The following is a 19,416-nucleotide window of genomic DNA, read 5'->3' on the forward strand; positions in this document are numbered from 1 at the left end:
TTGTATTAGGATGCAATAATACTAATAATACGGCTTCCATTATGGTGTCTGGGCCGGTTGGGTGCGTATGGTATGGTCACTCTTGGGCGTCATGATGAATTCATACCCTATGATGTAGTGAATCTGAAGGCATTTGGAGGTTGGTAGATTTGATATTTGTCTCTGTCAGTCTCAATGTCAAATGTACATTATGCTCTTTTTTCTGCTCTTTGGTTGAGTCAAATTGTGATTACGTCATTAGCCCAGCTCATCTTGACAATTCTGCCTTAGGTGCCAACGGAATAACTCTCTGCTTCTAGTTTATCCGGTTTGACAGCCTTGCCAAAGTGTTGGATTCGTAAGCTTCATACTCCGTACATCAGCTTAAGTCTAAACCCAACGTGGGCTACCCAGTACGTGACTACGGAGTACTCACTGTTATGTTTGCTCCTCCATATTGGTACTTCGAATCATCCATCTCCATCCTAGAGTATCCTCTTTATTCTCTCTGATAATCATCTCAAGTTTCACACATTACACTCGGAGAAAGCCCGGAGGAATGCCTTGAATCATCTCAGTCTAAGCACCTTTTAGGCCTCAGTCAAAACAGAACAGCCAAGAAGTTATGATAACGCCATCAGCGCTAAGCTTTAGCCTGGAATCCTATCCCATCTAAGCTCCTCGGTCCGTGGTCAATGTAACGCTCCATTAGTTGCATATCGCAGTCCAATAGGGGCTCGTTTAGAGGATCATAAGTGGTCTGTACCTCGCACAATGCACAGTCTAGAGGGTATCCATTATGTAGTAACAATTGCGATTATCTACTCCGATCGCACACCATAATAAACGCTAATTTATAAATATTCGAGGTGGCCCTGTAAGGCAAAAAAAAAAAACTGACTCCCTTGTTGGTACCTGGATTCCTCCAGCTTCCCAGTCATGGCTGTGTTTCCTTTGAAACGACATAAGGATGACCAACCGATCGAGGACGAAGCTGAAACCGGGGCAGATATTTCAATCCCCAAAAATACAAACGTTGCAGAAATCTCCATAGATGAGGAGAACCTTAAGTTGCAAGGGGAAACCGCTGCTATCGAACAAGAAACCCAAGAGAACCCAGAAATCGCCGCATTGCCTTTGTCAGTTCGCCAGCTGATCAATTTGGAGGATGATCCTAGTCTGCCCACCATTACCTTCCGCTACTTTGTACTTTCGGTCGTCTTTGTGATCCCCGGAGCGTTCTTGTCCCAAATGAGCTACTTCCGCACGACCAAAGCCCCATACTCCGTCTTCTTCGTTCAAATTGCCTGTCACTATGCCGGTCACTTCCTTGCTAGGGTTCTCCCGACTTGGAATATTGGTATACCCGGTACTCGCTTCTCTTTTAATTTGAACCCAGCTCCGTGGAGTATCAAAGAGCATGTGTTGGTCACACTGACAGCTGCATCGGGTGCTACGTATAATCTCGGATATGTTCCAATCGTGCTCGCAGAGCTGTGGTATGGAGAACGGATCAATCCAGCCGTTGCAATCTTCTTCATGCTTGCTATCGTCTGGATTGGATACTCGTTTGCTGCCCTTGCACGACAAATCCTCCTCCCCGACCCGGAATATATTTGGCCCAAGGCCCTGATGCAGACGACCTTGTTTGAAACATTCCGTAAGCAAGACAACTCGTCGGCTCTTGCTCGCCGTCAGATGAAAGTGTTCTTCTTTGCGCTTCTGGGCATGACTTCATGGCAGTTCCTCCCTGAATACGTCTTCCCATTCACGTCCTCCCTCGCCTTCCTCTGTTGGGTAGCACCTCACAACTCAGTGGCCAATTTCGTCGGCTCAGGAATTGGCGGCATGGGTTTCCTCAATCTCTCCCTGGATTGGTCTAACGTCAATTGGAACGGATCCTCCATAATGCTCACTCCCTTCTGGACACAGGTCATCCTGTTTTTGGCCTTCGCTTTCAACTGTTGGGTGCTACTTCCTGCAGCGAAGTGGGGAAACCTAGGTTCCTATAAACACGGCCTTATGTCGAACAGCCTCATGCAGGCCAATGGTACCACTTACCCAACCCTGGACGTGCTCACCTCTGATTATCACCTCAACGAGACTGTATATCAAGAGTATGGGCCGATGTACATGGGCCTGCAGAATGTGTGGGCGACTTTCTTTGACTATGCCAAACTCCCAGCAGCAGTCACCTGGATTTTGACATTTGGGTTTGTTCAGGTTTCTGGCAATCTCCGAAAGATTTTCGGATCACACAAGTCCGAGAACTCGGAAAAGTCGATGAACGAAGGCATCCACTATCAATACCATGATCGCCTCAACGTTATCCAGAGGAAGTACAAAGAGATCCCGTGGTGGTGGTATGGTGCCTTGTTCTTGGTTTCCTTTATTACTCTGATTACCAGCATCGTGTGTGGATACCTCTTCATTCCCATCTGGACTTTATTTGTGGCACTTTCGAGCGCTGCCGTCTTGGTGGTTCCATTCGCCTGGCTGTATGCTATATCCAACTACCAGCTCGAGACCGGTTCCTTCAACGAACTGATGTACGGATATATGGTCCACACAAAAGCAGGCGATGCCCATCACCATCCGTGCGGCCCTTCTGTCTACGGCTCCATTGCGGGTGACGCCTGGTACCGAGCGCAATATATGCTTCAGGACCAAAAGATTGGTCACTATATGCATATCCCACCCCGCACAGTGTTTTTCTCTCAAATCTTTGGAACCTGCATGGGTGTTCCAATTAACTACCTTGTCATCCGCTGGATTATGGATACCAAGGGCGACTATCTGACTGGCAAGAAAGCTGACCCGCTGAATCAGTGGACAGGCCAATCCCTGCGGAGCTCGAACACAATGGGAGTTCAATATGCTGTACTTGGTCCGAAGAGACTCTTTGGCGAGTCGGAAATGGCCGCACTCCCTTGGTCATTCCTCGTTGGAGCTGTGATCCCCCCGATTCTTTACTGTTTCCATCGATTCTTCCCACGTCTGCGCATTGACTTGTGGAACGTGAGCATTTTCTTCGGAGGTCTGGCTATGTTCTATGGAAATATCAGTACTGGGTATACGTCTGCCATCATCGGTGGCTATATTGTGATGTATCGCGCCTACCGCCATCACTTTGAGGTCTGGAAGCGCTATAATTACCTAATTGCTGCTGCCTTTGATGCTGGGTTCAACCTCAATATGTTGCTCATTTTCTTCTTCTTTGGAGCAGGCAAGCAAATCTCTATGCCAAACTGGTGGGGGAACAATGGCGACTCAGTAGAGCGTTGCTTTGCTCTAGATAGCTGATAGAATCAGCCAAAATATATTGCTTGGTCAGAGATATGGTAGATTCTCCATCAGTAGTAAATGATCTATGGTAAAGGAAAGAGGATACAGATACAATGTCCTATGGCCCTTTACTGGACATCATTCTGTTATAATTTGGGAGTGCAAATGCTCTTCAGTAGCATCTCCGCTTGTTTGATACCCAGATGTATGAATGTGGACAAACAGCCAGAAAGTAGAAACTTCAAGATGAGATGCCTAAGGGCTACGATTTGTCACGGGGCGATTAGCCGTGCGCTCGGCCAATCAGGCAGGGGAATCTCGCCCTTACTCCCTTGTTTTGGTTCGAGAGGAGACCTTACTTGCAGACCGTCTTTTATTCTTTTAACTCCCCTTGCCCCCTCTCTTCTTCTCAACCATCCTTCCCACCATCTTTCATAACCTTACCTCCCACAATTACCATCATGGGTGACCACGCGACTTTCTCTAACCCCTCCGAGGCCACCTTCGAGAAGGGCAAGTCCAAGGAAGTTGCTCAGGACATGAGCATGGACGAAGAGAGCTCTTCGGAGAGCGAGAACGAGATGGTATGCTTGCAACACCTGCAGCAACTGATTCTACATGCTGACTTTATGCGCGTTTCTAGGCCGACAACGGTACGCACCCCACTATTTACATGGCAAACTGTGTTTCGATGCCACATGCGCCCTGCCACCAATGACCCTACCTGATACTAACTTGGTATCTTTCCAGATGAGGAGGATGATGGACAGGATAACCTCGAGCCCATCGACGCCAGCAACATCATCCAGGGTGGCCGCCGCACCCGCGGCAAGACCATCGACTACGCCGAGGCAGCTCAAGACCTCGGTGATGACATGGAGGATGAGGACGATGATGAGGAATACGAGGCTCGCGATGATAACAACAATGATGACGACCAGATGCGCGACTAAGCGACCTTGATGCATATAAAACTTCCGGGCGGCATGGGACTTGTTTTGGATCATAGGCGCCACGGATCGGTCGAGGAAATTCCCATGGATGTATCTTCTCCTGTCACACGACTTGTGATGACAATGAATCAATGAAAGTTTTTCAGGATGTTCTTCATCCATATTTCAATGCAATCCATTGACGAAGACTTGGTTTATGCTTCTACCAAAATTATGTAAATTCTAGAGTAATTCTTGGCTTTTTTACCTTACAGCCAGGCCAGTACATATCTGAATTAAGTAGCCAGTTCTACTGTATTCCTCATTAAACCAGGTGGTTTTCTTGCGGTTCGCTGTTCTCTGGATTTCCGCCAATACTATAGCTATCACGTGCCGCGGCGAAACACAACGCTATGGCCACCTTGATGTTTTTATCTCCGCAAGCATCGAGAACTCGAACGGTGGTGGTTATCTTGGATTTTGACCCTTGCGCAATGTTCCTTGACTGCCAGTAACGGACTATCGATTTAATTTATTGCCATACTACTTCTCTGCCTCAAATCCAAGCTACGTTTTAACAAGCGTTATGGCTTCACGGTATAGTTCCAACCCTCTGTTACCCTCTCCTGGGCTCAACCATGCGGTATACATGTGACTAATACGGACCGATGTTAACAGATTTCCGCGCCAACGTGATCCCCGCGGATCCTCCTCTCTCTTCGATCAATACGGTGGCGATTCCCGCCAGCCCAGCAGATCGCCAGCTCCTGCAGGCGGATATGGATATGGAGGCTATTCCAGTCCAGCGCATAATGGCTACTCAAACAATGGTGCAGCCGGGAGAGGATATCAGAACGCATCACCCGACAAGAGGTATGTCAAGAACTCGGTCCTCCGTGTTCCTCGTTCTCGAGAGTTCAGTTGCTGACTGGAACTACCTACAGAGGACATTACTCCGACGCAGTTCTCTCATCACTCGAATCACAAAATGATGCCGAAGTCGAAGGCATCAGCGCTAAAGTCAAGATGTTGAAGGATGTAAGATATCCACGCGCCTGCACACTAGGCGATAGCAACTGCTATTTTGAAGCGCCCAGTCGCTAACCGGATGGTTTAGATTACACTTGCAATTGGCGATGAAATTCGCGACACCACACATATGGACGACCTCAACAGCTCTTTCGAAAACACCCGAGTCCGAATCCGAGGAAACATGAACCGCATGCTTCGCATGGCCGAGAGCACCGGCGTCGGCTGGCGAGTATGGCTCGGGTTCTTCTGCGCTGTCTTCCTCCTATTCTTCTATGTGTGGATATTCTGAGCGCATGTATCTATTGTCTTTCTTGTTGACGGTATTGCGCTTCCCTCCGTGCCGACTATATCCATTTCGCCTATATCCCTTTTAATCTCTTGACTTATTTTACGCAGAACCGGTCTATGCTCGTCCACTTGATCTCATGTGGATCACCGGGCATGCGCACAACTTATCAATACTTTCAGCATAGGGATTTTGGCTTTAGCGCTTCCGGTGTTCTGGGAATACGGATTCTTTTGAGCTGTTTATATAAGACCTTACCAGTGTCTCGGGATATTTGTTATGCACCGGTGTTCTCTGAGCAACAACATGGTGTGATCAGGGTTCACATTGGTTATTTCTCTGGTCTCCGCGGAGAAACCGAGGAATGTCTAATGTGGACCGAGACTGGTTGGGTGTTCTTTGACTGTACATACTGCATATAGCATCAAATACGCAGGGAGTTGTCCTGGTTAGAGACCTGAAGGTCTGAACGTTACTATTCTAGGCTATAAGACAAATCCTAGGCTCAAGTCATATTGAATGCATCCGCTCATAGAGCGTGTTATGAGTATCATAAATCACCGCAAAACTCCCAAAGTCTTTTAACCCACTACAAACACCGTTGATGCAATGGAACGCCATGCAACCACAAAGCCTAGCACCGATAGCGATACTGTTAAATAGTTTTACCTATTCCAGGCTATCCCTAGAACCGCCAATGTGTCGAGGGAACCGTCTCGCAAACCCGCTCCGTCGACTACCCTGGCTAGTGATGGAGGCGCCCAGGTCTTCATCGTCATACAACATACTGCTCGAATCAAGGGCGTCACCTCCACCACTCCAACGTTGCAGAAACCGGCGCTGGGCTTCAGTCTCAGGCTGACGACGAATAGACGGCGGAGGAGGCAAGCCACCGCGACTGTTCGGTGTGCTGGTGCGGAAGTTCTCCAACCGGGATTGAATGATACTGGGCTCGTCCTCATCCTCGTCACTCAGATCCTCCTCACTATCCGTATGCTGCCATTCACCTTCCTGCTCTGAGCCTTCCGCCGCATCAGGGATATCATCATCCAAGTCGCGCGTCATGCCTCCACTCATGTCACCATCAGCAGCAGGAATCTCCGCATCCAGATCAGGCTGATTATCGAAATCTTCATTCTCATCATCATCATCATCATCATAAAACCCGGAACCCTCGTAGTCATCGTCAGGAAACCCTTCAGGAATATCATCGTCCAAATCCCTCTCGATGTACCCCTCATCATCCCCAATATCATCCTCCTCAAGCCCCTCCTCTCCCTCCTCAATGAGTCCCTCCGCATCCACATCCGCATCGGGGATATCATCATCCAAATCACGCTCCATACCCTCATCTTCCTCCTCACCATCCGCCCTCTGCATCCCCGTATCATCGTCCATAATGCCCTCACCCTCAACGGCATCCATCTCCGCCGCCGCAGCTTGAAGCGCCTCCTCACGCTCCGCCTCCTCCTCTTTCATGCCTAGCATTGTCTTCGCACATCCCGCCGGCCTGATCCACGAATATCCAAAGGACGCGATGTTTTGTTTCCGTGCGCGTAGTGACCGTTCCTCTGCGACTAGCGCGGCTAGTGTATTGCCCGGTGAGCGGGATGGCATGAATGTGCGATGGCTGCTGGATGTGCCATTGGCGTTGCGGCGGGAGGGGTGGTTGGGAGCATTGTCGCCGGGGCCTGGTTCGGCCGATGCGCGGTATGGCTGAGGGGAGCCGAACCAGAGTTCATGGGACTGTCGGGTTGTTAACGTCTGATTGGAATCTCGGGTTGGGTAGAGGCTAGGTTAAGCTCACGTCGCGTGGGGTGATGAATGGAAGAGAGAGCATGGTTTCGGTGGTGGTTGTCTTTATTCCAGCCTAGCAGGTATTGGGGATGGCGTGGGCTTGTCAGGACTGCCAGGAGCTTTGAATCGTGGTGGAGTTGCTTGTATTATTCGAGGTAGCGGCGTGTTTATGGCAGTTACGCGGTGCGGTGCGGCCAGGTGTTAAGGGTTTGACAAACATAGGGATTGTTTCTGCAATTGAATGTAAACGAGGACAGAGGACAAATTAGCTTGACAGTGCAAAAATCTCGACGTGGATTCAAGGAAATGGGGAGAAAGAGCTTGCCAACAAAAAAGGCCGCAGCTCCACTGCCAATCACAAACAAAGACTATGCGGGGAACAACTAACTCTATCTGTACTCTATAGATTCTATTGCTTTGTGGCTGTAGATCGGAGCTCAACTTTCGAATTGGAGTGTTTTACTATATATACACTAGTTGTCGCATTCTACTGATCCGAGCCATCGAAGTTTTTCTTTTAGGTTAAGTTAACTGATTGGAACTTGTATATTTTCGCTGCACATAGTCAAATCAATACCCAAAATACCCTATATAAACAATAAAAACCTAGGATGCGTGTTGTTCATGGGTATGGTAAGGTACGACATTAGAGCCAAAGGGGCAATCTCTCTGCAGAGCCTCTTGAATGATTGGATGAATAATGCTCCGTAAGGCTAGTAGACCTGCTGAATGCTCTCTATACCTTCAGAACTTGACATTAAGCAACAAAGAGATGAGAAAAGAGAAGCCCAACCAGGGAGCAGAGCTATAAGTTACTGTATAGCTAGCTAGAGTGGTACAGTCATAGGCCATAAATTCTTTCACACCCCTACCTATGTAGCAGAGGCAAACCCAAATGATACAGTAAGTCCGGGCAACTGGATTGCAGGTTTAAATGTAAAGGGAATGCATTTTAGCAACATGGGCGGGTCCCTGATTCGCAGTCTCAAGGCCGTGAACTACAGCACATGTATACCAAGACACTTGGCCGGGGTCACCCGAAGCTGGCGGTGAGCCCAAAGCGGAGGGATCGGGAAAAGTCGGGGTGTAGCTTTTCCTGAGATCGTGACGTTTGACTTTCCGCTGGAAAACCATTGGCGTAGGAACGGGGATCATGTGATATCCACTGGTGCTACACACGTTATCGCATAAATTGATAGATCCAAAACAACTACGAGTGTAAATACGGTTCTATACACCGAGGCAACTAGGCGGAAAATGGAGAAAAGATCCTGGTGAGAGGAGTTAGGTAAACGCTATATTCACATATCATTTGCCTTATCTCACACGCGTTAAGCCGGATCGCTTTCGTCCGACTCAATTTGGGTTAACTCCGAGACCTCGTCAAACCGTAATCCAAGAGAAGAGAAAGGTAATGAATTCAATTGACATCTTGGGGCGAAGTTGAGTCCCCAGAGTCTGGGGATTCTGGGGATGCAAGGCCTCCAGTCAGCGAGCAGGCAATTCGATAAGCAATTTACATGACCTCAAAGAATGAGCTGGGGAAATTGCTCTAGCCAATCCGAATGCAGCTCATACCGGGGAGTGACTGGCTGGCCCCGAAATCGGGGGTGGTATGTTGGCCAATCCAGGAGAGAAGAGAGGGATATCCCGGGATCTCTTGGCTGTCGGAATTGGGAACCGTTTGAGACTGTACGGAGTATTGATATCCTTACCATCTGTGAGGGGTGAATTATACTGATTTACAAACTTTTGAAATACACGTCTTATGCTCTGTAAAATGCCAAGTGATCTATTCTGTATAGTACTTTCATTCCTCCTGGTCCTGCATGGTACACAAATCAGGTCGGAACGCTCTGGATTAAGCACTGCATCGTGCCCCACCGGGGATGCGCCCATCCACCCGGGTCTCCATGTGATGCGGTTTAGCGAGCTAGTCTCCTCCATTCGGGAATCCGGTGTTGGTAATCCGTTCTGTGTCAGTGTACGCTGCCCAATAGGCAGCTCGGGACATTATGGGGTCGGCCCACCTCCCGACCTTGATTTCTCGTGGATCCTGGAAAGAGAAGAGAGGGGAGAGAGAGAGAGAGAAAAAGAAAGAGGAAAGGTGTTCAAATAAGAATGAACATAAACATAAATACTCCGTACTTCTGATTACAATACCGAGGATCTTGACGTAGCAGAAAGCTAATCTTGGGTTGTAAAACGTGCAAGATGATTGGCTCGATGCTTATCTCGATGATTTGCCGTAATGATTATCATTACCTTCCAACGGCTCTATGGAATGCCCTGTTTCCGGCCAATCTCTGTAATTTGCAACTGGAAACATCCCAGGTAATCTATACTCTTCTGTACTCCTCCGTACCACCTTGATATTCTCATACGCAGCTCCCCACCATTGTATTTTTCCCTTTTGGGTCGCTGCAATCCCCGGAGTCCCTGCACTCATCTTTTTTTTTACTCCCCCTCCTTTTACTCTTTTCTTTCTCTCTTCCCCTCCTCTTGATTACATCTACCTCGTGGGCCAACATTGTTCTCGCTTCTGCGCTGCGACGCCTGTGACGACATTGCCCGCTCCCTAATCGATACGCCCCCCCAAATCGGCGGGGATTTCCTAGAACTTCAAAAATCCCCCACCTGTCATTCCATTCTCTGTCGGCTCCCGGCGGAAGAATGGGTCTTAACTTAGAGGAGCTCTATGGCAAAGATCTAAGTGAGGAGCAGGCTCCCCAGGAGTATTCACAGTACCAGCCGAAGCAAGGCTATGGCTGGGCCAATACCCTGCCGGAGCGGCAAGGTCTGTATGATCCTGAGTATGAGAAGGATGCCTGCGGTGTAGGCTTTGCTGCGTGAGTCCACCCTAACCCAATTGCAGCCTGGGAGCAAGACTAACCAGAACCAGCCATATCAAAGGCAAGCCGAGCCACAAGATTGTCAGCGATGGTGAGTTTCCTATGAGGTTGTGAGTTAGGACAAAACGGCTGACAGCAATTGAATCGTAGCCCGCAACCTACTGTGCAACATGACCCATCGTGGAGCCGTTGGCTCTGACGCGCGGGACGGTGACGGCGCCGGTGTGATGACCAGTATTCCTCACAAGTTCTTCATCAAGAATTTTGCCCGAGAGGTAGGTGTGGACCTTCCTCCACTGGGACAATATGCTGTCGGCAACTTGTTCTTCAAGCCCGACGAGGAGGCACTCAAGCAGTCTATTGCAAGCTTCGAGGAATTGGCTACCTCCCTGGGCCTCCGTACCCTGGGATGGCGTGAGGTGCCCCGGGACTCAACCATTCTTGGTCCCGCTGCCCTTTCACGGGAGCCAATTATCATGCAGCCCTTCGTTGTGTTGAAATCAGCATACGGCGAGGGCAGCAAGCCCGAAATCACCGACACCGAAAAGTTCGATGAGAGAACATTTGAGCTTCAGCTGTATGTCCTACGGAAGCGTGCGACTCATGTCATTGGTCTCGGCAACTGGTTCTACTTGTGCTCCCTCAGCAACCGGAACATTGTCTACAAGGGTCAGCTCTCCCCCGTCCAGGTTTACACATACTACCACGACTTGGTCAACGTAGACTATGAAGGTCACTTCGCCCTGGTGCATTCTCGATTCTCTACAAACACATTCCCCTCATGGGATCGTGCTCAGCCTTTGCGATGGGCTGCCCACAACGGTGAAATAAACACGTTGCGAGGAAACAAAAACTGGATGCGCGCACGAGAGGGTGTCCTTCGGTCAGAGGTTTTCGGCGACGAGCTTGACCAGCTTTACCCTATTGTTGAAGATGGTGGTTCCGACTCCGCTGCATTCGATAACGTCCTCGAGCTCCTTATGATCAACGGTGTTTTATCTCTCCCCGAGGCCGTTATGATCATGATTCCGGAGGCCTGGCAGGACAACCCAGCCATGGACCCGGCCAAGTCTGCTTTCTATGAGTGGGCTGCCTGTCAGATGGAACCCTGGGATGGGCCGGCTCTTTTCACCTTCTCCGATGGACGCTACTGCGGTGCCAACCTTGACCGTAACGGTCTACGGCCTTGCCGTTTCTACGTCATGGACGATGACCGCATTGTTTGTGCTTCCGAAGTCGGTGCAATCGATATCGACCCTGAGAGAGTCGTGCAAAAGGGTCGCCTGCAACCCGGAAAGATGCTGCTCGTCGATACCTTGGCTGGACGCATCATTGATGATGCTGAGCTCAAGCAGACTGTCGCCCGCCGCCATGACTTCGCCGGTTGGCTGGATAAGGAGCTCTTGAAGCTTCCCGCTATCAACAAGCTATTGCTTGACTCCAATGTCGACCTTTCCTTTGCTCTGGATGAAAACACCATCCAGAACGACCCCCGTCTTCGCGCCTTTGGATACTCTTTCGAGCAAGTAAGCTTACTGCTTGGCCCCATGGCCGCTGATTCCAAGGAAGCTCTGGGATCTATGGGTAACGATGCACCTCTGGCCTGCATTGCCCAGCAGCCTCGTCTACTTTACGAGTATTTCCGTCAGTTGTTCGCTCAGGTCACCAACCCGCCAATTGATCCTATCAGAGAGGCAGTAGTTATGTCTCTAGAGTGTTACGTTGGACCTCAGGGCAACCTGCTCGAGATGGACCCCAGCCAATGCCACCGTCTACTTCTGCCTTCCCCTATCTTGAGCATTCCCGAGTTCAATGCCCTGAAAAATGTCAACTTGGCTCACAAGGACTGGACTGTCCGCACCATCGATATCACGTTCGAAAAGAGCAAGGGTACATCTGGTTATATCGAGGCACTCGATGCCATCTGTGAGGCCACTACCGAGGCCATCCAGAACGGCGACAAGATCATCATTCTGTCTGATCGCGCTACCTCCGCTGAGCGTGTTCCTGTTTCTGCTTTGTTGGCTACCGGTCTTGTTCACCACCATCTGGTCCGCAACAAGTGGCGTTCGCTAGCCGCCATCGCCGTCGAAACTGCCGAGGCTCGTGAGGTCCACCACCACTGTGTTCTGCTCGGATATGGTGCTGATGCCATTAATCCTTACCTCGCCCTGGAGTGTATTCTCAAGATGAACCGGGAGAAGCTGATCCGCAAGGACATTTCTGATGAGAAGGTCATTCAGAACTACCAGTCTTCTTGCGATGGTGGTATTCTCAAGGTCATGAGTAAGATGGGTATTTCCACTCTTCAGTCCTACAAGGGTGCCCAGATTTTCGAAGCTCTCGGTATCGATGACACTGTCATCGACCGTTGTTTCGCTGGTACTGCCAGTCGTATCCGTGGTATCACCTTTGACCTGATTGCCGAGGATGCTTTTGCTTTCCACGAGCGCGGTTATCCTTCACGTCCCATTATTGAAATCCCTGGTCTTCCAGAGTCCGGAGAATATCACTGGCGTGATGGTGGTGAGGCCCACATCAACGACCCCGTCAGCATTGCCAACATGCAAGATGCCGTTCGCACAAAGAACGACAAGTCTTATGAGGCCTATGCCAAGGCAGAGCATGAGCAGATTAAGAACTGCACTCTGCGTGGAATGCTCGACTTCGACTTTGAGCAGCGGACTCCTATTCCCATTGACCAGGTCGAACCCTGGACTGAGATCGTCCGTCGCTTTGTGACTGGTGCCATGTCCTACGGATCCATTTCCATGGAATCCCACTCCACACTCGCCATTGCCATGAACCGTTTGGGCGGCAAGTCCAACACTGGTGAGGGTGGTGAAGACCCCGAGCGCAGCAAGAGAATGGAGAACGGTGACACCATGCGCTCTGCCATTAAGCAGATTGCCTCTGGCCGTTTCGGTGTTACATCAAACTATCTGGCAGATGCCGATGAGCTGCAAATTAAGATGGCGCAGGGAGCGAAACCCGGTGAGGGTGGTGAACTGCCCGGCCACAAGGTGGTCGGCCCGATTGCTCGCACTCGTTTCTCCACACCGGGTGTTGGTCTCATCTCCCCACCTCCCCACCACGACATCTACTCCATTGAAGATCTTAAGCAGCTCATCTACGATCTTAAGTGCTCCAACCCGCGCGCTCGTATCTCCGTCAAGCTCGTTTCTGAAGTTGGTGTCGGTATTGTCGCCTCTGGTGTGGCCAAGGCCAAGGCTGACCATATCTTGATCTCTGGTCACGATGGTGGTACTGGTGCCTCGCGATGGACTGGTATCAAGTATGCTGGTCTTCCGTGGGAGCTGGGTCTCGCTGAAACCCACCAGACTTTGGTTCTGAACGATCTTCGTGGCCGCGTGGTGGTCCAGACAGATGGTCAAATCCGTACTGGTCGTGACTTGGCTATCGCCTGTCTACTCGGTGCTGAGGAATATGGCTTTGCGACTACTCCTTTGATCGCAATGGGTTGCATCATGATGAGGTTTGTAACCCAAATACCTTTGAGATATGATCGAAACTAACTATCTGATACAGAAAATGCCACTTGAACACCTGTCCCGTTGGTATAGCAACCCAGGATCCCGAGCTTCGCAAGAAGTTCCAGGGTACGCCTGAGCACGTCATCAACTTCTTCTACTATGTTGCAAACGAGATGCGTGCTATTATGGCCAAGCTGGGTGTCCGCTCGGTTAACGAGATGGTCGGCCGTGCTGAGCTGCTCAAGACTCGGGATGACATTCGGAATGCCAAACAGGAGCGTGTGGACCTGTCACTTATTTTGACTCCTGCTCACTCTCTTCGCCCTGGTGTCGCTACCTACAACGTTCGGAAGCAGGACCACCGTCTCCACACTCGCCTGGACAACAAATTGATCGCAGAATCAGAGCTCGCTTTGGAGAAGGGACTTCCTTGTCGCATTGAGTGTGACATTGTCAACACCGACCGTGCCCTCGGTGCCACCCTCTCTTACCAGATCAGCAAACGCTACGGCGACAATGGTCTTCCGCAGGACACCATCCATGCAAACATCAAGGGATCTGCTGGCCAGTCCTTTGGTGCTTACCTTGCTCCGGGTGTCACTCTTGAGCTCGAGGGTGACGCCAACGACTACGTCGGTAAGGGTCTGTCCGGTGGTCGTCTCATCGTCTACCCACCGCGCGGCGCCGCTTTCAAGGCTGAGGAGAACGTCATCATTGGTAACACCTGTCTTTACGGTGCTACTCGCGGAACTTGCTACTTCCGCGGTATGGCTGCTGAGCGTTTTGCTGTTCGTAACTCTGGTGCTACTGCAGTTGTTGAGGGCGCGGGTGATCACGGATGTGAGTACATGACCGGTGGCCGTGTCCTTGTCCTCGGACCTACCGGTCGTAACTTTGCTGCTGGTATGTCTGGCGGTATTGCATACGTGCTGGACATGAACCAGGACTTCCACTCCAAGGTCAACTTGGAGATGGTGGAGGTATCTGGCATCGAGGACCCGTCCGAGATCGCCTTTGTTCGCGGCTTGATTGAGGATCATCACCACTACACTGGCTCCGAGCTGGCTGCTCGTATTCTGCTTGACTTTACCCGTGCTCTGCCTCACTTTGTCAAGGTTCTGCCCATTGACTACAAGCGTGTCATGGAAGAGGAGGCTGCCAAGACGCAAGCTGCGAAGAAGGCCGAGTTCTCTCTTCCTCAGCTTCCTAGTACCCCGGTCAAGGCAGAGAAGGCCAAGGCGGATGGCGACAAGAAGACCGACTTGCTTGATATCGAAGATAGCATCAGCGACTCTAAGACTGAGAAGAAGCGGTCCGCGCTGATTCTGGACAAGACAAGAGGTTTCATGAAGTACAGCCGCCGCAGCGAGAAGTACCGCAACCCTACTACCCGTACTCGCGACTGGGGTGAGATTTCCAACCGCCTGAGCGAGGACGAACTCAAGTATCAATCTGCTCGTTGCATGGACTGTGGTGTTCCCTTCTGTCAGTCTGACACTGGTTGCCCCATCTCCAACATCATTCCCAAGTGGAATGAATTGGTCTTCCAAGTATGTGTGCCTTCCAAGCTCAACGTTAAGAAAACATATCGCTAACTTGAGATTTACCAGAATCAATGGCAGGATGCTTTGAACCGTCTGCTCATGACCAACAACTTCCCTGAATTCACTGGTCGTGTCTGCCCTGCCCCTTGCGAAGGCTCCTGTGTTCTGGGTATCAACGAAGACCCCGTTGGTATCAAGTCCATCGAGTGTGCTATCATTGATCGTGGATTCGAGATGGGCTGGATGGTCCCTCGTCCTCCCAAGATTCGCTCCGGCAAGACCATTGCCATTATTGGATCTGGTCCTGCTGGTCTCGCCGCTGCCGACCAGCTTAACCGTGCTGGCCACAGTGTCACTGTCTACGAGCGTGCTGATCGTATGGGTGGTCTTCTCATGTATGGTATCCCCAACATGAAGCTCGATAAGAAGGTTGTCCAGCGCCGCGTTGATCTCATGGCTGCCGAAGGTATCAAGTTCGTTGCCAGCACTGCTGTTGGTCCAGACTGCGAGGTTTCTCTCCAGTCTCTTCGTGCCAGCAACGACGCTGTCATCATTGCCACCGGTGCCACCGTCGCTCGTGACCTTAAGGTCACTGGCCGTGAGCTCGATGGCGTGCACTTCGCCATGCAGTTCCTGCACAAGAACACCAAGTCTCTTCTTGACTCTGGACTTTCGGATGGCGAATACATCTCTGCCAAGGACAAGCACGTCGTCGTCATTGGTGGTGGTGATACCGGAAACGACTGTATCGGTACCTCAGTCCGCCACGGTGCCAAGTCGGTGACCAACTTCGAGTTGCTGCCTCAGCCTCCTCCAGAGCGTGCCCGCGACAACCCTTGGCCCCAGTGGCCTCGTATCTACCGTGTCGACTACGGTCACTCTGAGGTCAAGACACACATGGGCAAGGACCCCCGTGAATACTGTGTCATGTCTACCGAGTTCGTTGATGATGGCAACAACCGCGTCAAGGGCATAAACACCGTTCGTGTTGAGTGGACGAAGAGTGCTACTGGTGGTTGGGACATGAAGACCGTCGAGGGCAGTGAGCAGTTCTTCCCTGCTGACCTTGTTCTCCTCTCCATGGGCTTCTTGGGTCCCGAGGACCGTCTCCTCGGCGAGGAGATCGACCGTGATCCTCGCAAGAATGTCAAGACTCCCCCCGGTCACTACTCGACCAACATTGCCGGCGTCTACGCCGCCGGTGATTGCCGCCGTGGGCAGTCTTTGATTGTCTGGTAAGTTTTCACCCAACCTTATATTCCACATCGCAGCAATAAACTAACTTGGTTCTAGGGGCATCAACGAAGGTCGCCAGTGTGCTCGCGAGGTGGACGCCTTCCTTAGCGGCACCAGCTCCCAGCTTCCTGTAACTGGTGGTATCGTACGCCGTCCTGCCATCGACACCGTTCCCCAGCCTATCGAGACCCAAGTTGTCGCCTAAATTGGGGGCCTACGGGACATGTTTATGACTGACGGCCACGACTATGACCAAAACTTTGAGGAAACGAGAAGTTCTTCAAATGAGATACATCTGTGATTTAGACGGTTTTTTGCTCATGATCGGAGCAGTTCAACAAAAGCCCTGGTACTGCGCTTTTTGATGTTGTTTTCAATTATTCTATTCTTGATTTCTTGTTGTTTGTTTCTGTCCTAGCGTTGTTTTCTTCAAGTCTGCAAGGTATTTAGAGCGTCTACCAACACGGTAATCTCTCTACATTGCTGTAAATAGCCTTTCCATTTCTGAAAATTTGACTCTTTGTTCCATTCTTACTATCAAACTCACCATGAAAGTCGAAGGGAATGCCGTCACAGCTTTAATTATCTCTGAAGAGAGACGGCAGAGGACAGAACAAAGAAATCAAAAGTAAAGTTGTCGACGATATCGTTGTGGCTACTATTTCTGCAGCTTTTCTTTATCAAACTTGCTTGATACCGCCGGCTTTGATGAGTGCCAGCGAAAGTATTTAAGCGTTCTCTTTTCCTCATCTTTCGGTACATTCCAATTCATCAAGCATCCAATCATCCAAGCGTTTAAACATCCACCCCCAGTATCCCATCCAACATCAAGCATCCCAAATTTGTCGATTCGATAGGCTCAATCTCAAAATGCCTGAGGTCACAAGACAAACATCAACAAAGGACGGCGGTGATGAGCCCAGCGATCACCCAAACGGCTTTGTTACTATTCGCGAGATCGATGGTCAGCATGTAAACATGCGCATTTATAATGACGGACGCGTATCGGGAACCTTACCTGATGGAAGCCGGCCAGTATCTCGCAGCGGAACTCCTACCACACGGGGAGGGCACTCTACCGCGTTTAGTGGTGGCAGAATGGGAGCGCTCCGCGGGACGTCAATGAGAACAGGATCTCGTATGAATAGCTCAAGGCATCACCCTTATGGCGGAAGACCGACCCCTCGCAGTGTCCCCGACAATTTCGATCCGACGAACATGCCTCCTTCTGCTCCTTCTCAGACCTCTACTGCTAACCCATCCACCCACATCGTCACAGGTAGAAGGTCATAATAGCGGTACTGGTGGTGCTGGCGGGCCCACGTCGGCACCGACTATGACCATTCCACTTGAACAAGAGTCCGATGATGCCAGAGGAAGAAGACTACAGTCACAGCCAGAGCCGAGAAGTCCTTCATCAAGCCCCAGGCGTAAAGAGCTTAGCAGACGAGTTCCTAACGAGGTAGATAAGATCCACTATAAAGAGCGGAAATTTAACGAGCAACAGGAAAAAGACAGGAGGCACTAACTAATCTGGCTAGAGGGGTTCTGGGAAGGAACATTACCGTGGTCTTTCTATTTCCCTTGTATCATTCGCTTAGATGCTGACACTATCGAGTTGTTCTCTGCAGCAGGTCATGCTTCGCAACTGGGCTTTTATACATGCACATCGGCTACTCACAGGTTCCAGGAACATATCTATATAAGTCTGTTTGACTTGTTCTTTTGTTACCCAGAGACATGTATTTGCCATGTCTTTGAGCTCTTTGATTTTCGTTTATACGAGTGTCTCATGAAGAGATTCTGTGGCTGGACTTCGATAAATTCTTCAATCTTGTGTTTTAGCGTGGCATTCTGGAGCGTCGCATAGCATTGGAGCGGTTTTCTCTGTTGTTTATACAGTGGTGCAATTCAGGGATTTTGTTTCAGTTCAACTATTCGAACAACCGTGTAGATTTTGTATAGAAACCCCTAACTTGAATATAGATGGAAGGATATGTAGAAAGATCTAAGTGGGGATATGAACTCTGAAACCAATTGACTGTTGAGTCGTCTACAGTTTCTACAAACAAAGAAATCTCAAACACTGGGAGAATCGAGAAGGTCATATTATACATGAGTGGATAAAAAAGAGGAATAATATCTACATATTGTAACAAGGGATAAAGACAAGGGGTATCATGAAGCCGCCTTTTGTCTCGCCTCCTCCTCTTCGGCCTTCATTTCCCGCTCCAAGGCGGCAAAGTCCCCCTTAAACGAGTCCCGAGCCGGTTCCAGCCGTACATCCCAGACATCCTCACTACTAGGACCAGTCTTATACTTGATGGCCTTCTTTCGGTTGTGGTCCAGGATCGCCTTCTTGCGCAGATTCTCAGGCCATGTGCGCGTCTTCATGCACAGCCACAGATTATCCCAGTGATCGCTGCAGGACCGTAGTTCTCCATATCGGTAAACATTCACGAACTGCCCTCCGAAAGACTGGCAGAAGAAGGCGTAGTCAAAGGCGTTGCGGCAGGACATGGTATCTTGATAGAGGGATTCGGGAGCGATGGGCGATGTAGGTGTTTCGGGTTGTGTTGAGGCATTGCCATCAGATGTGAGACCACTAGAGGTACCCCTCGAAAGGGCAGCATCCTCTGCTCTGAGGTCGGCGAGGATTGAGTTCCATTCCAGGTCGGCTTGTTCGTTGGGAGTCAGGGTCTTCGGTGGTGCATTCTGCTTTTGTGGTTCGGCAGGTGTCATGGATGGAGAGTCCTTGGATGTGTCACTAGGTCTTGAGCCCCATAGCCAGCCCATTTTGCGCCGTACAATAGACCAGGTGTGATTGATGGATGTCGCGACAAGTTGACTGCGGTTATCTTTTCCCGTAATCAAACATCACGTGATCGATAACAAGCCCCATCATCAAGAACACGACGTCATTCATATGCAGTTGATCGATTTAGACACTGAATCTCTTCCAAGAAGTTTTTTCTCACA

General features: G+C 50.2%; 7 protein-coding genes across 7 annotated transcripts; 5 read left to right on the forward strand and 2 right to left on the reverse strand.

Annotated features, from left to right (window-relative positions):
• Nucleotides 1-918: 918 nt before the first annotated feature.
• Nucleotides 919-3,282, forward strand: N7446_009925 (OPT family oligopeptide transporter; the record flags this gene model as incomplete). Its single annotated transcript, XM_058518670.1, has 1 exon — nucleotides 919-3,282. One exon carries the CDS (start codon nucleotides 919-921, stop codon nucleotides 3,280-3,282), a length of 2,364 nt encoding a protein of 787 aa, XP_058369458.1.
• A 360-nt stretch (nucleotides 3,283-3,642) lies between these two features.
• N7446_009926 (histone H2A.Z-specific chaperone CHZ1) lies at nucleotides 3,643-4,217 on the forward strand (the record flags this gene model as incomplete). The annotated part of the gene is made up of 3 exons (XM_058518671.1): nucleotides 3,643-3,848; nucleotides 3,908-3,917; nucleotides 4,015-4,217. The coding sequence occupies exons 1-3, from the start codon at nucleotides 3,726-3,728 to the stop codon at nucleotides 4,215-4,217; spliced, it is 336 nt and encodes a 111-aa protein (XP_058369459.1). The 5' UTR covers nucleotides 3,643-3,725.
• Nucleotides 4,218-4,782: 565 nt separating this feature from the next.
• Nucleotides 4,783-5,517, forward strand: N7446_009927 (SNARE domain- containing protein; the record flags this gene model as incomplete). Its single annotated transcript, XM_058518672.1, has 4 exons — nucleotides 4,783-4,793; nucleotides 4,875-5,069; nucleotides 5,141-5,234; nucleotides 5,314-5,517. The coding sequence occupies 4 exons, from the start codon at nucleotides 4,783-4,785 to the stop codon at nucleotides 5,515-5,517; spliced, it is 504 nt and encodes a 167-aa protein (XP_058369460.1).
• A 666-nt stretch (nucleotides 5,518-6,183) lies between these two features.
• N7446_009928 (uncharacterized protein) lies at nucleotides 6,184-7,354 on the reverse strand (the record flags this gene model as incomplete). Its single annotated transcript, XM_058518673.1, has 2 exons — nucleotides 6,184-7,260; nucleotides 7,322-7,354. The coding sequence occupies 2 exons, from the start codon at nucleotides 7,352-7,354 to the stop codon at nucleotides 6,184-6,186; spliced, it is 1,110 nt and encodes a 369-aa protein (XP_058369461.1).
• Nucleotides 7,355-9,984: 2,630 nt separating this feature from the next.
• On the forward strand, nucleotides 9,985-16,642 carry N7446_009929 (glutamate synthase (NADH); the record flags this gene model as incomplete). The annotated part of the gene is made up of 6 exons (XM_058518674.1): nucleotides 9,985-10,160; nucleotides 10,214-10,254; nucleotides 10,314-13,659; nucleotides 13,713-15,207; nucleotides 15,268-16,436; nucleotides 16,495-16,642. 6 exons carry the CDS (start codon nucleotides 9,985-9,987, stop codon nucleotides 16,640-16,642), a joined length of 6,375 nt encoding a protein of 2,124 aa, XP_058369462.1.
• Nucleotides 16,643-17,307: 665 nt separating this feature from the next.
• N7446_009930 (uncharacterized protein) lies at nucleotides 17,308-17,730 on the forward strand (the record flags this gene model as incomplete). Its single annotated transcript, XM_058518675.1, has 1 exon — nucleotides 17,308-17,730. One exon carries the CDS (start codon nucleotides 17,308-17,310, stop codon nucleotides 17,728-17,730), a length of 423 nt encoding a protein of 140 aa, XP_058369463.1.
• Nucleotides 17,731-18,615: 885 nt separating this feature from the next.
• N7446_009931 (EMI1 family protein) lies at nucleotides 18,616-19,233 on the reverse strand (the record flags this gene model as incomplete). Its single annotated transcript, XM_058518676.1, has 1 exon — nucleotides 18,616-19,233. The coding sequence occupies one exon, from the start codon at nucleotides 19,231-19,233 to the stop codon at nucleotides 18,616-18,618; it is 618 nt and encodes a 205-aa protein (XP_058369464.1).
• Between the last annotated feature and the right edge of the window lie 183 nt (nucleotides 19,234-19,416).

The sequence above is a fragment of the Penicillium canescens genome (genome assembly GCF_028828765.1).
Source record: "Penicillium canescens strain IBT 15451 chromosome Unknown utg000006l_segment0_segment0, whole genome shotgun sequence".
NCBI classification, from domain to species: domain Eukaryota; kingdom Fungi; phylum Ascomycota; class Eurotiomycetes; order Eurotiales; family Aspergillaceae; genus Penicillium; species Penicillium canescens.